Source organism: Planococcus citri, chromosome 5, assembly GCF_950023065.1.
Source record: "Planococcus citri chromosome 5, ihPlaCitr1.1, whole genome shotgun sequence".
In the NCBI taxonomy this organism is placed as follows: domain Eukaryota; kingdom Metazoa; phylum Arthropoda; class Insecta; order Hemiptera; family Pseudococcidae; genus Planococcus; species Planococcus citri.
The window spans coordinates 32,230,719-32,250,367 of record NC_088681.1 but is presented as its reverse complement, the minus strand read 5'-3'; the positions used below and the strand labels follow the sequence as shown (position 1 = coordinate 32,250,367).

Genomic DNA, 19,649 nt, shown 5'->3' with positions numbered 1-19,649 from the left:
ATTTATACGAGTAGACGGTAGGTGTAAGGTACATTGTACATACACCAGGGTGCTGAGCTCGCAAAAACCCAGCTCTTCGAACCTGCAACCAACGCTTGGAACAATGAAACATTCCTTTCTGTGTATTCTTTATTTACGGCAAATCGCTTAGATAACTTGTTCAACATGGTAAATACGAGGCGAGCGATATGCAAATGTATTAACGTAGATGTTTTGTTAGCGTTCGTTATGGTGCATGCCAGGAACGAGGTGTACTGACGCGTATATGTACGTATTACAAGTATCGAAGCGAAGGTGCGTTGAGATGGGCCAAGGTACGCGGGGTGTATGGCTTTGAGGTATTATGATTCGTTTTCTGTTTTTTAAACAGCGTATACGTATACCTTACCTATACCAAATTTACCTAAATATAAGAAATGCTCGATGTAAACTTGAGCGAAAATTTCGCTCTATTTTTAACATAGGTAGGTAAGCTACACTTGTTTACAGCAGTCGTGTAGGTATAGGCACTAGGCAGACTATTGAAATATTGTGAGTATTTTTCAAGCGGTGGAAATCAAAAAAGAACGGCAAATATTGGTGAAAACAACTTGTCGAAGCTTAAGAAAATGTGTTTCGTTGAATTCGTATCGTGTTTTGAACGTTTATATTATTATTTTATTGTTGTACTCGTATTATTATTCTACGTCATATATTTAACGTTATATGGGATAAAAAAATCAATATGGAAACTTCCTATTCATTTGTAGATGTTTGAATCGATCAGATAGGTAAATGGTGAAAGAAGTGCCGACTTCGTTTACTTGGAAATTCATAGCTGGAGATTTGTAGATTTGAATTATATGTACCTACTTAATGAATAATTGGTGTAGACTGGTGTGAACTAAACTTGATCAAACCTAATTGATTTCATCAAACCCATTAGGGGAGACTTATTGGATCTGACGGGATCTGATTAATTTTGATAAAATCGAATATTTTAGCCATTAGAAAGTTTCATTGATTTCAAGAGCCAAAAGCTAAAGCTCAAGTTTCATCTTTTAGAATTTCCATCCCTGGATACGACTTTAAAAAAAAACGTTATAAGGACAAGTTGCCTATCTTTGAATTTGAAGAGGCAATCGAGGTTCAGCAAAAAATTGGGGAAAACGTATTTTTGACCTTGGGAATGGGTAGTACTTGAGAAAATAAAAAAATTTTGTTATTATGAATTTTTGCCTTACTTCGAAATTGAAGGGGCTAGAGAACCTCGATTGCCCCTTCAAATTCAAAGATAGGCAACTTGTCCAAATAACGTTGTTTTCAAGTCGTACCCGGGTATATCCAAATCTGAAGTTTTGACCTCCATTCGTCAGACACCCTATACATAGCGAGGCAACCAAACAACCAAGCAACTAGCAACTTCAAAAGCCATTCGGTGATTGGAGCAACGGAGCAACCAGAACAAAATAATTTGATTTGATTGCTCAGTTGCATGGTTGCTCGCTATGTAGGTGAGCACTAATTTTTTACTTGTTGTCATTGTTGCACTCCTTTACAGGAGATAGCGTATATTTCCATCTATATTAGCCGGTTTCTAGAGTATCTGATAGTTTCTTTCTATCAGGAATTTTAGTGCAATTTAAGTCAATTGGCTTTGCCTTGCTCCTCAAACTTTGCACTCATTAATTGCATACTTTCCACTCCTGTCACAAAATATACTATTTCTCATATTTTATGCGCTAAATACTTCAGCTTTCTATTCTTGATATCAACGTCACAACCTGGAATGTAAGAACTTTGTTTCAAATTGGAAAACTTGCTAATGTAATAATGGAAGCCAAGGAGATTACAAATCAACATTTTAGAAATACAGGAGACCAGATGGACTGGAAACGCTAGAAACGGGGCAGATAAAGACTATGAAATGATTTACACTGGGAGAAATTAAATCATGGATTGGAATGGCAAAAAGCGCTTTTAATAACATCGCCAATGTGCTGGGAAATCGAAAGATGAGTCTAGGTCTGAGGAAGAGAATTATGCGATGCTGTGTATAGGGTGACAATGAAAAAAATTCAGATTTTTGAATGCAGCACACCTGAAAAATGTGCTATGAGGTGTCAAAAAATGATTCCCAAAGTTGCATCCCTCTAACTTGATTTTAACCCATGTCGCAATGGCTCCAAAGTATGGAACATAATGTCCGAGCGCGAGCTTATGAGTCTCACAGCGATGCGTGGTGGAGAAATCGTTAAGTACGTGCTACATGTACTAAGTGAGAAAATATAATTTAACAAATGTTTTAGAGTTGGCTTGTGACAAAAGAAAAACACATCAAGTTATCAAAAAAAAAAAAATTGGTGTATCTTCGCTGTGTTGCACTTCATACCAGGGTTGAAAACCATTTGGAACCACCACAGCCGCTTTTTTTTAGGTCAGGTGAAATGGGAACCAGAACCATCAGAACAGTTTCGAAATTTGGAAAAGAAAGAGAAGTACCAAAAGAACAACCATATAAAATGAGATTAGAAAAAATAACTCTGAAGCAAGAGTTATTTTTTCTAATTTAACAACTTCTCGCTAAAAGGTTCCTTTTTACCATATAAAATGATTTTGAAACAATTTAGAATCATTTAGAACTGATTGAGTTTTTTAAGGAAAGAACAACCAGAACAAGAATCAGAACAAGTTTCAAATAAGAAGAACCATCTGAACCATTTTCAGGAATCGGTTCTTTTTGGTCCCCTCTTCATTGAAACTTCTTTTTTTACCGAAGTGAAATAGGAATTTGTGTTTTTCATGTAAAATAAATAATAAGCGAGGTAAAGGGGAATTTTTTTCAAATTGTCAATTTTTTGCCATTTTTTGGACCTGGAACCATTTTTTAATTGGTGGAACAACCAGCACCACCAGCAAAACATTAAAGGAGGGGTAAAAGGAACCACCAGAACCATTTGAGTTTGAGAAGAACTGAGAACCACTTTGGAAGAACAATGTGAAAGGTATCTTTTGGAACCAAAACAAAACCATTACAAAGCCATGTCTGAGAACCTTTTAGGAACTGAAACTGGGAACCACTAATATTCTAAGGTTCTAAGAACCACCACCGTCACAACCAATTCAATTTGAAACGGTTTTCAACCCTGCTTCATACATGTAGTGTGTACTCAATGAATTTTCCACCACGCGTCGCCGTGAGACTCATAAGCTCCCGCAGGGACACTATGTTCCAAACTTTGGTGCCATTGCAACACCGGTTAAAATCAAGTTGGAGGGATGAAACTTTGGGGATCATTTTGATACCTCATAGCACATCTTTCAGGTGTGCTGTAAAAAAAATGATGAAAAAAAATTTTCCCTGTGTATTTCATTGTCACTCTACTACGTATGGACCATTCTGAAGTAAGAGGTATTCCTGCGAAACATGGACAATGAGTGCAGAATGAGAGAATTTTCTACTAGAAGAGCAAAAATATAGATATGAAAATCTGAAACTCACTTTGTATACTAAAATTGACCTTACAAATTGATTGGCACCCTTTTTTTTACCCGATCTGGAGCCTCCAGCAAAAGTTGACTTTTTTCCAGCAATTTCAAATCGTTCCAGAAGGCGTTGTAATGAAATTCGGCAGCTGAAAATTTAATCCTACGATAATTTGGGTATTCCAACTCGATTTGTGTCGGTGAATCACACATCTGAGGTAATGAGTTGAAAAGTGTATTTTTTGCCAATTAAGAATCTCAAATTTTCAAAAAATTCCAAAATCGCCAATTTCTGCCACAATTTGCTCGAAATTTCGCCTAGCACCTAAAAACGACCTCCTAAATCAATTGCCACCATTTTTGGACCGATCAAGAGCCTCCAGCAAAAGTTGAGTTTTCTCCAGCAATTTCAAATCGCTCCAAGTAAATTCCAATTTGAATCCCTTCATCAGTTTTAAAACATTTACGTTTTACGTAACTGCTATGAAAATTTAGCGAATACAATGAGAGTCGTTTACAAGAATAATAGTCCGAATATGATATTCATGCATACACAAAACATTGAAGGAAACGAGCAAAGTACATTGTAAATAGCTTTTTGCTACGAGTGAATCTTCCTGCACCACATTGTACATAAAATGCAAATAGCGAATTTGTTTGACGAACTGGTATTATTCGTTCGGTTATGAAGTTGAGATTCGAGCTCCGAAGTATATCGAGAAACGCGTCTTTAAGGGAAATAACTTTCCGCAATGACCGTCTGCGCCTCGATGTAAACATATTAGCATGAAGAAAATCAGTAGAGAAAGTTACGAGCAAAGTTTTATTCGACAAATGCGATAGAGTTTGAGAAAAAAACAGCGTATTTATAGAATTTTGGGTTACCCGAGTCCGGAGTAGGTACTATTCTTTTCTCTCCTCTCCGCTGTAAGTCGTGAATAATTCATCGATAATATTCGATTTGATTATTTGGTTATGTATGTATTTTATTCTTCTTATTTTTTTCTTGTTTCGTGCATCACATTAGGTATAATTTTTTTGTATGTATATAGACTCCTTTAATATAATTTATTCGAGACTGCGGCGAATAAATTATAATGGGCGAGTAAAGCACTATTCTAAGACCTTATTTCTATAATAAATTCTACGCGTAAACGTGGAGTCTAGGATGTTTTATTTCCGGCAATTTATTTGCAACTCGAAGCAGTATGGTATCATACATTTATGGAGGTTGCTCTTCAGATATATCATCATTGATTTATAGCCTGTTGAAATTTTATTTCCAAATATTACATTATTTGGGCATTTTGGGCACCCGGTTCACATACGTATTAAGCACCTATAAAGGGTGAAAGTGAGTTTATAGTTCGTACAGAGTGTAGGTATATAAGAACTAGGGTGACTGTAATTTTCAAATTGACAATAATCAACATCATCCTCATCTCTTGATAGTGTTCCTTTTTTAGGAAAAAGCATCTTTTCAGTTTCCAGAATGAAAATTTATAAAAATCAAAAACTTGAAGCTGGAACATTTCCAATACCTAAGTATTAGACTATCTAGGTACCTACCTATACAGCAAAAAAAAGAGAATTTAAAAAAGCTAAACCTTCAAAAACATCCTAAAAATGATCGGAAATTGAAAATATTTTTATTTTAACGGTTTCGAATAGATAGTTTTTTTTTAGATGAAATTAGACTTATTGGTTGGATTTTTTAATTTTCTCCCCCCCCTCAAAAAACCACGTTGTTTGTGGCAAAATTTTCTATTCAAGCCCCTTCCATCAGATTTCAAGAATAATAGCTGGCAAGCAGCTTCTTCACGACTTCTCATCAACCAACGACACGCGAATACTTACACGAGGTTAATTTATTCCAATTTATTAAATCATTATGTTAATGTATGGAAACATTATTTCCCCTCGCCCTTCCTCTACAGCAAAGGTAAACAGAACAGACCGCGTTATTTTAATTTTTACGCTTCATTAACACTTGAACAAACGCATACGATAAATGCTAACTTCACCGAAAACCATGTAGTTGTACGTACAGGACTGCGAGTAGGGGGAAAGATGAAGGAACTTATCATATTACACAAATGCAAGGGATAAAATGCTCGTACGTTAGAGCGGATTTGGGTGAAATCTGGTAATTTGAAAACACGATAATGCAAGGGCCGAGTTATTCGTCCGCACATATACCTTACGAATTGTCTCACATTAGGTCAAATTAAATCCGCCACAATAAACAGAGCATTTGTAGAATCCGTAATGTAAGAAGATCCCACTAAACGTATATAACAAAATAGGCAGGCGGACTTTCAAGAGGTTTAAAAATAATGTCAAGTTCACGAAAGAGAAAAACGAAATTCTTGATTAGTAATCTTCTATGTACTACGCAGAACGCTATATAAGGCTTGTGGATGGTAAAAGCAGCTCTGGACAGATTTCTTATCCAATTAAAGTGGTTATTTTAGTTGAAAGTAGTTTCATGAACGTTAGATTCGTTTCGCTTACATAGTAAACTTTGAACTGGCAGCGAATTTACTCGTTTTCTACATCGCGTTGACGTTTAATGAATTTAAATTGCGGCAAAAGACACTCGCCATTTTTTTTTTTGGCTTTCTTTTTCGATCGTACCTACGTAAATTTCTTCAATGAACTGGTGTACAAATACGTACCTACCCTATTCAAACAAATTTTTGTTTTTTGTTCTCGCTGATGAATATTTTAATAATGGAATATCTCTCTACAATTACGACGAGATAAATATTGCTCGAGAATTTTCGTCTTTAATTTTTATTACCTTTTGTAAAAGTGTTATGATTGTTGAGACAACAATTTCGCAGCAAAATTTATCGCGTGTAATTTCAAAAGAAGAGTTTCTAGATTTCTACAGCTGTAAAAGACGTCGCCATAATTAATAATTTTTCGTATAAAATTTCATCCGTGAACGTGCTTCTTTACTAATACTTAAAATAATTAACTTTTTCAATTTACTGATTGAAAGACAAATCCAACGAAGAATAATTTTTTCAGTACTTATGTCATCTTTCGAGGAAATCATTTTGACAACGGTTTAACACGAGTGAAATGGTGATAATCTTCATCGAGGTTTCATTTCACGACGGATGAACGTTCATTTTTGAATTTCCATCAACAATACCAACGAGTCCGTTTATTGAACCAACCTGTAGATGAGAAATAGTGTTATTATTATACCGGAACAGCCTTTGGATTTAATTCGTGTTATGGCAATTATCTTGATTGTTTCGACACTTTTCTAATATTTATCGTCATTGGTTTGCCTGAGGTAGATACTTATGTTTTCTCCTTTTGTAAAATTCTTGATTCGAATACCTTCCGTATTTGAAAACTGAAAAACAATATTCGACGGTCTACACCCTCCACCCCCCCCCCCCCACCCACAACACATCAAAAGGATCGACTACCATCGAGCCAATGTAGAGTTGAAAGTCTCCAGCTAAAGAGCGTACAATTTTTTGCAGCAATATTTTTGGAATTTCTCGGATTAATTTTCAAAGACCTACAAAAAACATCATTTTTGATGGGTTACATTTTGAACACCTACCTAATCATACCTTTTCAGAAATTTTAATTATCTAAATGAAAAGCGAGCTGAACTAACTGTGCCAAGCTTTCGAAAATTCATAATTCAAGAAATAACCAACATTGTTTTTGATATGTGTCAATTTGGCTGAATATTTTATGTATTTAAAGTTTTGATTTAATATTTGCCCAGTACACAGGTAAAATAATTCACGAATGAATGAATGAATGAATGAAAATTTTATTATTATTCGGTTCAGCGCAATTTAGCGCTATTCGCGAATTTTACAAATAGGATTTTTTTAAAACTTATAAAATATAAAAGAAAAGAGTCAGGGCTAAGAAACCTAAAAGAAATTTTGAGGAAGTTTTGGTTTGAGTCTTGAAGGGTGATTTTGCCTGATTTCGAAGAAGCAAGCAAGGGTGTTTTCAGATAACTTGTTCAGGTATTTTCCAGTTACAGTTTTCAGAAAGTCATCGATCGTTTCAATTTTGACCTCACGTTGTACTTGGGTATTCCGGCAAAACCATGGAGCGTTAGTGGCGATTTGACAACATTTATTTTGGAATATTTGAAGTTTTTTCTTGTTTGTTTTGGAAGTACATACCATACCACACTGGAGCCGCATATGTAAATGTAAGATGAAGAATAGTCTTGTAGATTAGTAATGCTGTTTGGATTTTCAAGTGTGAACTTCTGTTGATTAGTGGAAAAAGTGTTTTGAGTTTGAAGTAGGTAGCTTTCATTTTCTGTGAGATGTGACTTGTGAAAGTGAATCGTTTGTCACGGAATACTCCAAGATATTTAACGGCATCATCACTCCATTCTATGATAGTGTTTTCGATATTAATGTTTCTGCCAGGGTTACTGCAATGTCTCAGGGTGAAGATTTTTGTACCTGTTTTGCTTGGATTGAGTTCAAGTTTCCAGGATTTTAGCCAGGAGTTGGTGGTGTTGATACTTTGTTCGAGTTTGTCGATTGCACTGGAGAGATCATTACTTTGGGTGCATAAGCAGGTATCATCTGCAAATTGAAGAATTTTAGCATTTGATGAAGTTGTGATGTCGTTGCAGTAGATGTTGAAAAGTGTAGGGCTTAGAACAGCTCCTTGAGGTACACCTCTGAAGACGGGTTTAGGGTCCAAAAGTGAATTGTTTATGCGAATCTGGAAGTAACGGTCTGATAAGAACAATTTGATAATATCAAATAAGTAACGAGGTACTTGAGTATTCTGAAATTTTTGTAGGAGACCAGAATGCCATTATAGAGTCGTAAGCTTGTTTAATGTCGAGAAACATTGTGGTGGTGTACTGTTTATTTTCAAAACCTTGGTGGATAATTTTGGTAAGACGATGGAGTTGGTGTGTTATTGCCGTATGTTTTCAAAAGCCGTAAAATAAATCCGAAAAAATGAAAAAATATAGCCCTAAGTTAAGATGAAAGCTTTCAAAAATTTGTGGTTTAAGAAGTGAAAGGAAATTATACCTATTGAAAATTTTCTTCTTTCCAAAAATTTGATAAAATATTAAAAAAATTTCACAATGTTTTCCAAGCTCATAAAATTCAAACAAAATATTGTGATTAGCCCAATGTTTTTTCAAAATTTATTCAACTTTTATCAGTTTTTAAAAGTCCAGCATAATTTTACAAATTAATTGTGATTTTTCCAAGTTTTTGAAATTCAGACAAAATACGTTAAAGTCATAACTTTACTTCAAAATATTGGTTGATCAAAATTCAAATTTTTTTCGGTTTGTAAAAGTCTAGCATTATGTCAGAAAGTCAACTAAATTTTTTTTGTTTTCAAAAGTCACAATCAGATAGGTACAATTTTAAAGCTTTGATAATACTGAAAATGTATCAAATTTTCTGCTAGTTTTTAAAAGGCCTGATTTTGTGAAATTAGATCGGATTTAGGTGCCCGAAAGAAACGATTCCTTTCGATTTTTTTAATTTATACATCAGAACTTGATTAGTAGGTGGTTTTTGTTTTTCTATTTTTGACATCTCAAATCTCTCCCCCCTTTCTTCTCACTCGTGGATTTTTGCTGTGTGTTTTTCTACGGTCTCAAGCCTCCCTCTCCCATGCCTCAATTATTATTCTCTGCGGTTGTTTGCTTCTTTGTTTCTATTTATGATTTATTGATTAAGTAGGTATACCTAAGGACGAGTATCTTTCTTAAGAAATTTTTTAATTTTTTGTGGAATTCATGTGATGTTTAAAGATTTAGCGTAGGTACCATCTTATACCTCATGAGAGATAATGTACGAATGCAGCCTTCAAACTTTTTAATAATAGGGTCATTTTTTGTGGTAAATTTTTCAAATTTGATATTCGCATCTTCAAACCTTCCAAAAACGGTTGAAATTGTGAACCTGTTCCTGTAAAAAATAAATTTTACCCCTTCAAGTTCGCCAATCAACAGCCCTCTTTGAACTGGTATAATTCTGATTGCTTGACCATCGTATAGACGGCTATGAAAGACGACAAAGCGCTCTGTAAAGACGAACAGAACTACATAAATAGCACATTTAGCGATCAACACCTTCAGAAATGACCATACCATAGCTTAATTTCATTAACGAAGCCAAGTTATGCGGTTATATCAGCTTTGTCTTCAAATCACGTCGCCAGTTTCGATTTTCAACCCAAATGTCAGATCGTTCATTCGAAATGCATGAAGAGTTAAATTAGCTTGGCTGTCGTCCCAGTTCGTGATACCGAAATCGACGACCTTTGTTACCGTTGCAATTTCCAAACGAGGGATTTTCTCGAATTCGTTAGAAATATCTTACGCATAAGAAAACCCTTACCCTTATGTATACGAGGAATAAGCAAATACCTATCTTAATTTTCCACGATATTTTTTTGTTTGTGGTTTTTTCAGGTGTCTTGGATCAGGCACAGAGATATACATTTATTAACAGTTGGAAGATATACTTATACAAGTGATCAACGTTTCGAAGCGATACATTCGCCTCACACAGAAGACTGGTCTTTAAGAATAAAATATCCTCAACGTAAAGACTCGGGTATTTACGAATGCCAAATCAGCACGACGCCTCCGATAGGCCATCAGATTCATCTGAAAGTTGTAGGTAAGTAAGATAAACATTGCTGATATTATTCCAGCTATACCTACTTGAGCCAACTATAAAAATAAAATTCTATTTTGAAAACTTATATAATATTTTACAAAGGCAAAGGCGCGCTGCGGCGAAAACACCGCGTCGAGGTTTTTCGTTTTAATGGATTTTCACTTTTCATGCTGATTAGGTCGGATAAGGTGTTTGACAAAATGAACACTATAAAACTCGTCGTATCTGTTTTATCGCGTTTTTTGCCTTTTCTTTTCAACTATCTTATGAAAATTGCTTTTTATTGCGGATTTTTTCCAGTCGTATCGCAAATAAAGTAAAAAATTTTCGCACTGTTATCACAACCGAGAAGCTTTTATCTGTATTGTCGTTAAATAAAATTTAATTTGTACCACTTTCTAGCGACGATACCATTAAGGACTAAATGGTAGATGTGTTTGCGTTTGAAACAATAAAAAAAATTCTCTATCTATTTACAAATGCCACGATGATTAGCATAAAAGTAAATTTTTAAGCGTAAAATTGCCCTACTCGAGTGCAAAATTTTACTTCGGTACAATTTTATTTAAACAAAGAAACCAAAACCTCATTCGAATGTTGAAATTTTCTTAAAATTAATTACCGCGTTCAAAATGGGCGCTGCAATTTATTATTCAGAGAGGAGATGGTACGGTACGGTGCTTGCTGATTGCATAGAATCGAACAAAGCGTATTCGGTATAGTTCAAATGCCATTTATCAAATTGTAATTATAATTTAATTAGGATTTAACTGATGAAGTCATATTTTACGCTAGCTTAGACTTGCCTTTTGCGGTTTAATTTGACTAAAATGATTGATAAAATTAGCCTCTTTGTTGGCTCGTGATTAATTTGCCGTTTTATTTTCGCCATCTTAAATATTATACTAATAATCGTAGAGTTGCTTTTGAAATTAAGTAATACAAATTGAAGGGTCTCTACTGTACTGTACAAAGAATTTCAAATCACTTGAATAAATTGTCGACGATAAATTATTATTAAAATTTTTCCTATTGTGATGTTAATGAGTAAGAGACCTTTTTTTTACTGCGGTATTAGAATTGATAGCAACGTGCTCGTATCTTAATACAATCTGAAAATCCATACCTAGAATTTTACCTAGAGACATAAGGATGGGTCGCGAAAAAAAAAATTCGGAAAATATTGACCAAATTCAGAAAGACCCTTAGTTTGAGTTGAAACTTATTCATTGTCAGGAAAATTTTTAGCCGGGGCGGTGCTTCTGGAGAGGAGACAGGGTCCTCAAATAAGGGAAATTTTGGAATAAAATCGTGGGCTTTTTCGCTCCAGTTCCTATCCAACTTGTTTTAGGAAAATTTCCCCATGTTCCAAAGATGGTTTCAGTGACTCTACATCGATCTAGGTTATTTCCATCAATATCCAAAACTATTTTCAAGATTTATTTTACATCAACAGGGGTGATTTTGGAGGGGGGTACCGGGTTAAGGGAATATACACACTACCCCCTCTCCCAATCGTTCATTTTCCGATAAAATCACCAATCTATCCTCAAAATTCTTATTTTTCAAAAGATTTTGCGCATTGTTGTTTTATATGTAGGTGTAGGTATTTCTCAAATTGTGCTTGGGAAGTATTTTTGATCAGACTTTTAAAAATATCAGAGGTGGAAAAACTGACTTTTCACATCAAAAATAATGCTGTTTTGTTTCTTGAAAGTACAAATTGTGAAAAGGTTTTGCCTTCGCTTCACTCGGGACAATTTAGTTCTCTTCATCGGGCTTAAAATTTCAAGAAACCACTGATAAAATTTTTTAAAAAGCTGAGATCAAAAAACTAAATTTCTTAAATTAGAATTGATGTTGTTCTACTTTTTGAACTACAATTTTTCCAAAGCTTTTGCACTGGCTTCGATTGGACTATTTTCTTCTCTTCTAAAAAAAATATCATTCAACTTTCAAAGTTTTAAAGTGAAAAAATAAACTTCTCGCATTAAAAGTAAGTACTTATCGTATTTTATGCCTCTCAAAATATAAATTTTCAAGAGCTTTCGCCTTCACTTTGGCCGGTTCTTTTTTTTCAAAAACACCTTTCGTAAAAAATATCGTCTTCTGTTCTCTCAAAATACAAATTTTCAAAAATTTTCGTCCTTGTTTCGCTTGGGCCTGTCCTCTTTTTTTTCAAGATCAACTTCCTAAAAAAAACATCGTTTTTAGGCTCCTCGAAATGTGATTTTCAAAAACGTTCGCCTTTGCTTCGCTCAGGTCAATTTGTTTCTTGTTTTAAAATTTTAAAAAAATCACATTTGGGCCCTCAAAATCCCAAAACAGAAAATGAAGACTACTTATGAGTCATATGAATATGATATCAATTTTTTTATACCTTTTATTTCTGTTCCTAACCTAAAAAGGTTATTTACATGTTCTTTGATTTTTTGAAAAATTTATATTTTCCCCTTATTTCAGTTGGAAAATTTTCAGTGGAACTTCCTCTCCCGCTCCTTCTCAAAAAACCTCTATACAGGGTGTCTGGTGAGTGGATGTCAAAACTTCAGATTTGGATGTACGTTATATGGACAAGTTGTGAAGTTGCCTATCTTTAAGATTTAAGGGGCAACCGAGCTTTTAAAAAAAAATAGAGAAAAACGTATTTTCGGCCTTGGAAATGGGTAATTGTACTTTGGAAAATAAAAAAATTTTCTCATTATGAATTTTTATCAAACTTTGAAATTGAAGGGGCTAGAAATAGTTTTTAAAAAAAATTGGGAAAACCATGTTTTTGGCCTTGAGAATTGGGTAGTACTTCGGAAAATAAACAAATTTTGTCATTATGAATTTTTACCTGATTTCAAAATTGAAGGTGCCCAAAATTTGTTTATTTTCCAAAGTACTACCCAGTTCTCAAGGTCAATAACATGATTTTCCCAATTTTTTTCTTTAAAAATGTTTCTAGCGCCTTCAATTTCAAAGTTAGGCAAAAATTCACAATGACAAAATTTGTTTATACATATAACCTGTACATTAATGAAAGGAGGTTGGACTTTTGGAGAAAGGAGAGTGTGACTGAAGGGTTTTGAGCTATTTCAGGTAGAGTTTTAGGAAGGTTTAATGACTTTCTTAGAATTGGTATGATCTTCACAGGTGAGTAAGATGTGGGGGATAGTGAGTTGGACTTGACATGTAGAGCATATTGGAGGGGATTTTTTTTGAAGGGATAAGAGTGGGCAAAGAGGGTATGGCCTGTACATACACGGCATAAGGCAATAGCCTAGCTGCTTCCTGGGCAAATCTTGAATGTTGGTGGCGTGTCTTTGGCTGGGAATTAACCACAAACATATGGCTTCCATCACATCAGACACATGGATGGGTGTTTCTGGTATAGGAGAAATCTTTAGTGATTGCTTTGCTACCAAGTCTGCTGTTTCATTTCCCAAAATTCCAGAGTGGGCCGGAATCCAGGCTATGGTATCTACCCACTTGACAAGAGATTTGCCAGTTAAGCCGAAATGCTGGTTGATTTTTGTAAATTTGCCGTTTAATAGGCGCGCAAAAATGACAGTAAATTTGCCGTAGAAAAAACACTGGTTAGAAAAAGCTACTTTTTATAAAAAACAGCCATTTAAACAGCCGTTTTTGACCAGCAAATGGCAGAATTTTTTATTTGCCGAACTGCCGGTTCTCACAAATCAGCTGTTTTTTTATTCGCCGATTATAGTGCACATGCGCAATGGGTATTCACAACTTCTTTTTAAAAAATTGAATAAAAGTACGAAAAGCGGTACATGTATACCGCTTGAAAACAGAAATATCCACGTTGCAATGATAGCTGCGTGGTTAGAGCATTGAATCGTCAAGTGGGATTCCTGGGTTCGATCCCCGCTTGGGCTGGAAATTTTTCATAGATTTCAGGTTTTTATTCAGCGATTTAATGCATTAGGTATTTAAACAGCAGCCGATTTTTTCCTGGCGTTTTTTTAATGCCAAATTTACTGTTATATTTGAGCCGGCTTTTTCACTGGCTTTTTTTATCGGCGAATCTATTGTCAAGTGGGTAATACAATGAATATCCATGTCACATTGGACAGATGAGATTTCTGTGGCAATTGGATGTTGCTTAGATTTAGATCTCAGTTGAGGGATGGAGTTTAGTGAATCTGTTAAGATCACAACTTTGTCGAGTCTGCTCTCACCCTATTGACAAGAAATACGCGTTGTAGTCTCACTTTTCAACTATTACACCCATGTTTTTTCAAATCTGCTGTACATTTTATTACTGCATCCGCACTGCATATATGCAATTACGCCCAATTGCACCAAAAAACACCATCTCATTTTTACGTGGTCTGACTGCGTATTTCTTGTCAATAGGGCAGTAGCCATTGTCCAAGATGTAAGTATAGTGTATAGTTCACCTGAAAAATTACTGAACAAACACGGAAGCAGAAATCACAAAACCTTGCTATCACGAACAACTTGATCCATCAATGTAAAATGAAATGAAATCATTATACTGAGCAATAAAGTTATTGATGACTTAAGTTGAGATTGTTCAAGTTTTTTGAAGTATAAGTATTGCCCCTTAAATTTTAAAGCTAGGCAACTTGTCCATATAACATTTTTTTCAAGTTGTACCCGCTTATATCTGAATCTGAAGTTTTGACATCCACTCACCAGACACCCTAGTTTCGTTCCTAGAAATGGGTCCAAATTATATTTTTCCTGCACCCCCACTGGCTCATTTGGCTTTTGATGGTCCGGATTGCAGTGCTGAGCACGTTGAAATTTTGATTATTGTCGACAACATGATGTGATACACCTCCCCCCCCGCCCCGCGCAAATAGACAGACTTCGATCCGCCTCTGCACATTAATTCGGCCAAAATATCGAAAGATATTATTACTGAACCCAGGGAAACATTACATACTATATTTTAGAATATGCAGTGGAGCCAGTTTTTTGGTCATTATTACATAGGTATTTCAAAAAACCTTTTAATAAGATTTTTTTAGCTTTTTTTAAGGTAGGTATTCCGTAAATGGATTACCTCTATCTGCGTAGCTTTTCCATGCATATCACTGCATTATCCTTATTACCATATGCTTATCTACATAAATATAAGTAAACTGAAAATGAAAATCTCAAGCAATGATGTTTTAAAACACGTGTAACAAGATTAAAATCTTTTGTGTTTGTTGAAGGTGACATTTTTGAAGTAACTATACATATAAGATCAAGATTAACGACACGTACATAGACATTTCTTAAGAGATCAGAGCGAGCGTAATAAAAAGGCGTTGAATGAAAACCATAGTGAAGCGACGCTGTTGCTATATTTTTGCGAAATAAGTATATTTTAGCCGAGTTAAGAGCTAAAATCACGCATATCGAAAGAGATACGATTAAACATGGATTCCATTTTAATGCAATCAAATTTTAACACCTCGATATACTTGGAAGCTTAAGGATATCAACTTTGATTACCTCTTTTTAGCTCGACTAGCGAATATGTACACGTGTAGATAAAATTTAATTACGATAACGCGTGAAAGGGGGAAATTTTATTAATAGGATTTTGTATTATATCTAAATACAGTATAACGAAGTAATTTCGCCGGCTCGACGACACTCTGCCATGCCGCGCCCGCGCCCGCGCCGTATCTCGTCGCGTCGCTTTTTTAAGCATCGCAGCGGCGGAATTTTCTCGCTTCAGTGAAAAACAATAAAATACAGAAAACCGCCGAGTAATTTCCAACTTGTAATATGCTGGTAGTTTATTCTCAATCGAGGTGCTTTCTCTCGTCAATTTTTCGTTTTCTGCTGTATTTTTATACGCGTTGATGGTGCTCGCGTTATAGATAGCCTATTCGACGCTATACTATAGCGTACTCCCGTCGGCTGTTATGAGATTTTCATCCCATCTGCGCTCCAGCCACCCTCTCGCCATCTAATGAGCAACCAACAATACCCGCGAAAAAAGAAAATACCAACCTATTGATGAGTTTTATATGCAAATCGTTTGTATACTTTGGGAAACACGAGAGGGAAAAAAAGGAGCTAAATCGCAAAATCATCGTTGTAGTACTTGTATACTATACAACAAGGCACCCATGTCGAAGTCGAGGTTCTGTTCTCGCGTGCTTTTCTATGCGGTTCTTCGACTACGTTTTATTTATTTTTTTAAACGTATTCTCGATTATGGAAATTATAATAATATCGAGTTGGCGAAACTCAGGAGTAGATGTACACGAGTCTAATAATATTCCATTCGAATCAATCCAATTTTAAACTATCATCATGTAAATTGGTAGGTAAGGTAATCATTTTCGAGGTGTTTGGCATGGCGTATTTTCTAGTTTTTCAATTTTTTTGAATCTGTAGAACAGACGTGAGACGGTTCAACCTCTTTTGCGGGATTTTGTTTTTATTTTTTGAAGCCAAACAGACATCAGAATGAAAATCAGTGCCTCTAAAAATTCGGATTACATATAGGTAATATCGTCCAAATTTCGTGCTTTAGTTTTCGCTGGCGATAAATATAATTTACGTTGAATAATTTTTTTTTTTGGTGATTTGTGATAAATTCTCTTTTCAAAATTTTGTACAAATATGGAGGGGGGGCTGAAAAAATCATAAAGAGCATAGCAGTGTAAAAAAAACTAGCGTGAGAAGACCGACTTTTCTTCAAATAAAAATCTTTTATGTACGAACGAATTGATTCACTTTTTTTGAAATATTTGTACAGCAATTTATCTGTTTACAATCGAATCGAATCATTTACGAACGATTGGCGATTAAAAAAATTGATTGATTTCTTGGCGAATCATTCGCAAACGGATCAACTAATTTACGATTGATTCGGTTTTTGTGAAACTATTGTATGGGAATTGATCTGTTTTCAAGCGAAGCGAATAAAATCGAATCGAATCGAGTCATTCACAACCGATAGGCGATTGAACAAACTGATTGATTTCTAGGTGAATCATTCGCGAACGAGTTGATCAATAGTTACTGAATCATTCGCAAACGAATTGATTCGTATAATTGACTCGTTCGCGAACGAATTGATTCGTACAAGTGACTCGTTCGCGAACGAATCGATTCGTACAAGTGACTCGTTCGCGAACGAATCGATTCATTTAGTCAATTTTTGGTGAATCATTCGCAAACGAATCGATTCATTCACTCAATTTTAGGTGAATCATTCACGAACGAATTGAATAATTTTTAGTGAATCATTCGCGAAAAAATCGGTTTATATAAGTAACTCGCTCGCGAACGAATCGATTCATTTACTCAATTTTTGGTAAATCATTCACGAACGAATTGAATCATTTTTTGTGAATCGATTTCGACCGAAAAAATTGTTTCTCGCAATCTATATATTAAAATTATGACCGGATTTTTGTAATACTGAGATCTCAGGAACGGCTGAACCGATTTTGATCGACGAAGTCTCAAAAAAAAGCTTTTGACCCGTAGATGTGCAGGTTTTTATCAAAAGTTCAAAAAGTTGCGCCGTAAAGCTCAAAAAAGCTCAATAATTGATTTTAGCCTATACGTAGCGCATTCAACGTATACAGAGAAGTACGTATATTATACCTTGAAAGAGCATCGAAAGAAGTGTAATGTTGAAGAAAAAAGTTTTCAAAAAAGTTGCGCCTTAAAGCTCAAAAAAGCTCAATAATTGAATTTAGCCTATATGTAGCGCAGTTAATGTATACAGAGAAGTACATATGTTATACCTTGAAAGAGCATCGGAAGAAGTCTAATGTCGAAGAAAAAAGTTTACAAAAAAGTTGCGCCTTAAAGCTCAAAAAAGCTCAATAAATTGATTTTAGCCTATATTTAGCGTATTTGACGTATGTAGAGAAGTATGTATATTATATCTTGAAAGAGCATCGAAAGAAGTCTATATCGAAGAAAAAAGTTTACAAAAAAGTTGCGCCTTAAAGCTCAAAAAAGCTCAATAATTGATTTTAGCCTATATTTAGCGTATTTGACGTATGTAGAGAAGTATGTATATTATATCTTGAAAGAGCATCGAAAGAAGTCAAATGTTGAAGAAAAATGTTTATAAAAAAAGCTGTGCTGTAAAAAGCTCAAAAAAAGCTCAATAATGACCAGATTCTTTTGACTCTAAGATCTCAGCAACGGCTGAACCGATTTTGCTCTACGATGTCTCAAAAAACAGCTTTTGACCCATAGATGTGCAGGTTTTAATTAAAAGTTCAAAAAGTTGCGCCGTAAAGCTCAAAAAAGCTCAATAATTGATTTTAGCCTATACGCAGTGCATTCAATGTATACACAGTAGTACCTATGTATATTATAACTTGAAAGAGCATCAAAAGAAGTCAAATGTTTAAGAAAAAAGTTCACAAAAAAGTTGCGCCTCAAGCTCAAAAAAGCTCAATAATTGATGTTAACTCTATACTCAAAGCCTTCAACGTATATGTATAAAGAAGTACGTACTATATTATATACTTTGAAAGAGCATCACAAAAAGACAAATCTTGAAGAAAAAAAGTTTCAAAAAGTTTCAGGTCAAAGCTAAGTGAATGCTTCAAAGTTTTGAATTATGACCTGATTCTTTTGTCTGTGAGATCTTAGCAACTGCTGAACCAATTTTGATAAATGACATATCGAGAAAGGTTTTGAAGTGTAAATGTGCAGGTTTATGTTGAAAGTTCAAACAATTACACTATAAGCTCAAAAAAGCTCAATAATCGATTATGCCATATTCGGTGGGTACACAAAGTACCTACATTGTACCTCAAAAAGTCTCCGCGGAAAAAAACTTATGACAAAAAAAAACTTTCAAAAGTTGAAAGTTGTGGTCATGCAGTATTTGATCTTATTTGATGTGTAAAAAAATTATACAGATTGTACCTTGAAAAAGCACAGTGAAAAAACCATTCTACACTGTAAAAAGCTTTTAAAAATTGTTGGCAAAAGTTCAGCGAAAGTTTAAAAGTTCATTATGAGTTGGTTTTCTGTCACAGCAAGATCTCTGCAACAGCTGAACCGATTTTGATAAACAGCCGCTTGATAGAAAGGTTTTGAATAGTACATAGATATGCAGGTTTATGTTGAAAGTTCAACAATTTTCTCCATGAGCTAAAAAAAGCTTGAAAACCATTTACTAAATTTTGAAATGTGAAACGAAGTTACGACAAAAAGTTGATTTTATAATAAAAAAACATTCAGGGTGCATTGTCAACATTACCTCATGTCATGAACTTTAAAGCTTTCGCTGAACTTTTACCATAAACATGAGAGTTTTTTTCTGTTAAAAATTGTTTTTCAACTTAGATCTTTCAGGGTACAACATAAGTATTTTTGTCTGCCCATCAAATGTTTTTTCAGCTTACTACAAAATTTTTTGTACTTTCAACATAAGCTTGCACATCTACACTTCAAAGCCTTTTTACTGAGAGGTTGTTATTTTAGGTCAAATACCACATGTCAAGAAGTTTTGAGCTTTCGCTCAGCTTTTTTCAGAAATTTTCAAAAGTTGATGGT

At 34.7% G+C, this 19,649-nt stretch overlaps 1 protein-coding gene across 3 annotated transcripts in view; it reads left to right on the top strand.

Moving 5' to 3' along the window:
* Positions 1 to 19,649, top strand: part of LOC135847415 (zwei Ig domain protein zig-8-like) — a 216,288-nt gene that overhangs the window by 180,129 nt on the left and 16,510 nt on the right. For all 3 annotated transcript variants that reach the window (XM_065366928.1, XM_065366927.1, XM_065366930.1), the window contains one exon: positions 9,923 to 10,133. In XM_065366928.1, the coding sequence (XP_065223000.1) occupies positions 9,923 to 10,133 (211 nt within the window). The remainder of the gene's footprint in view (positions 1 to 9,922; positions 10,134 to 19,649) is intronic.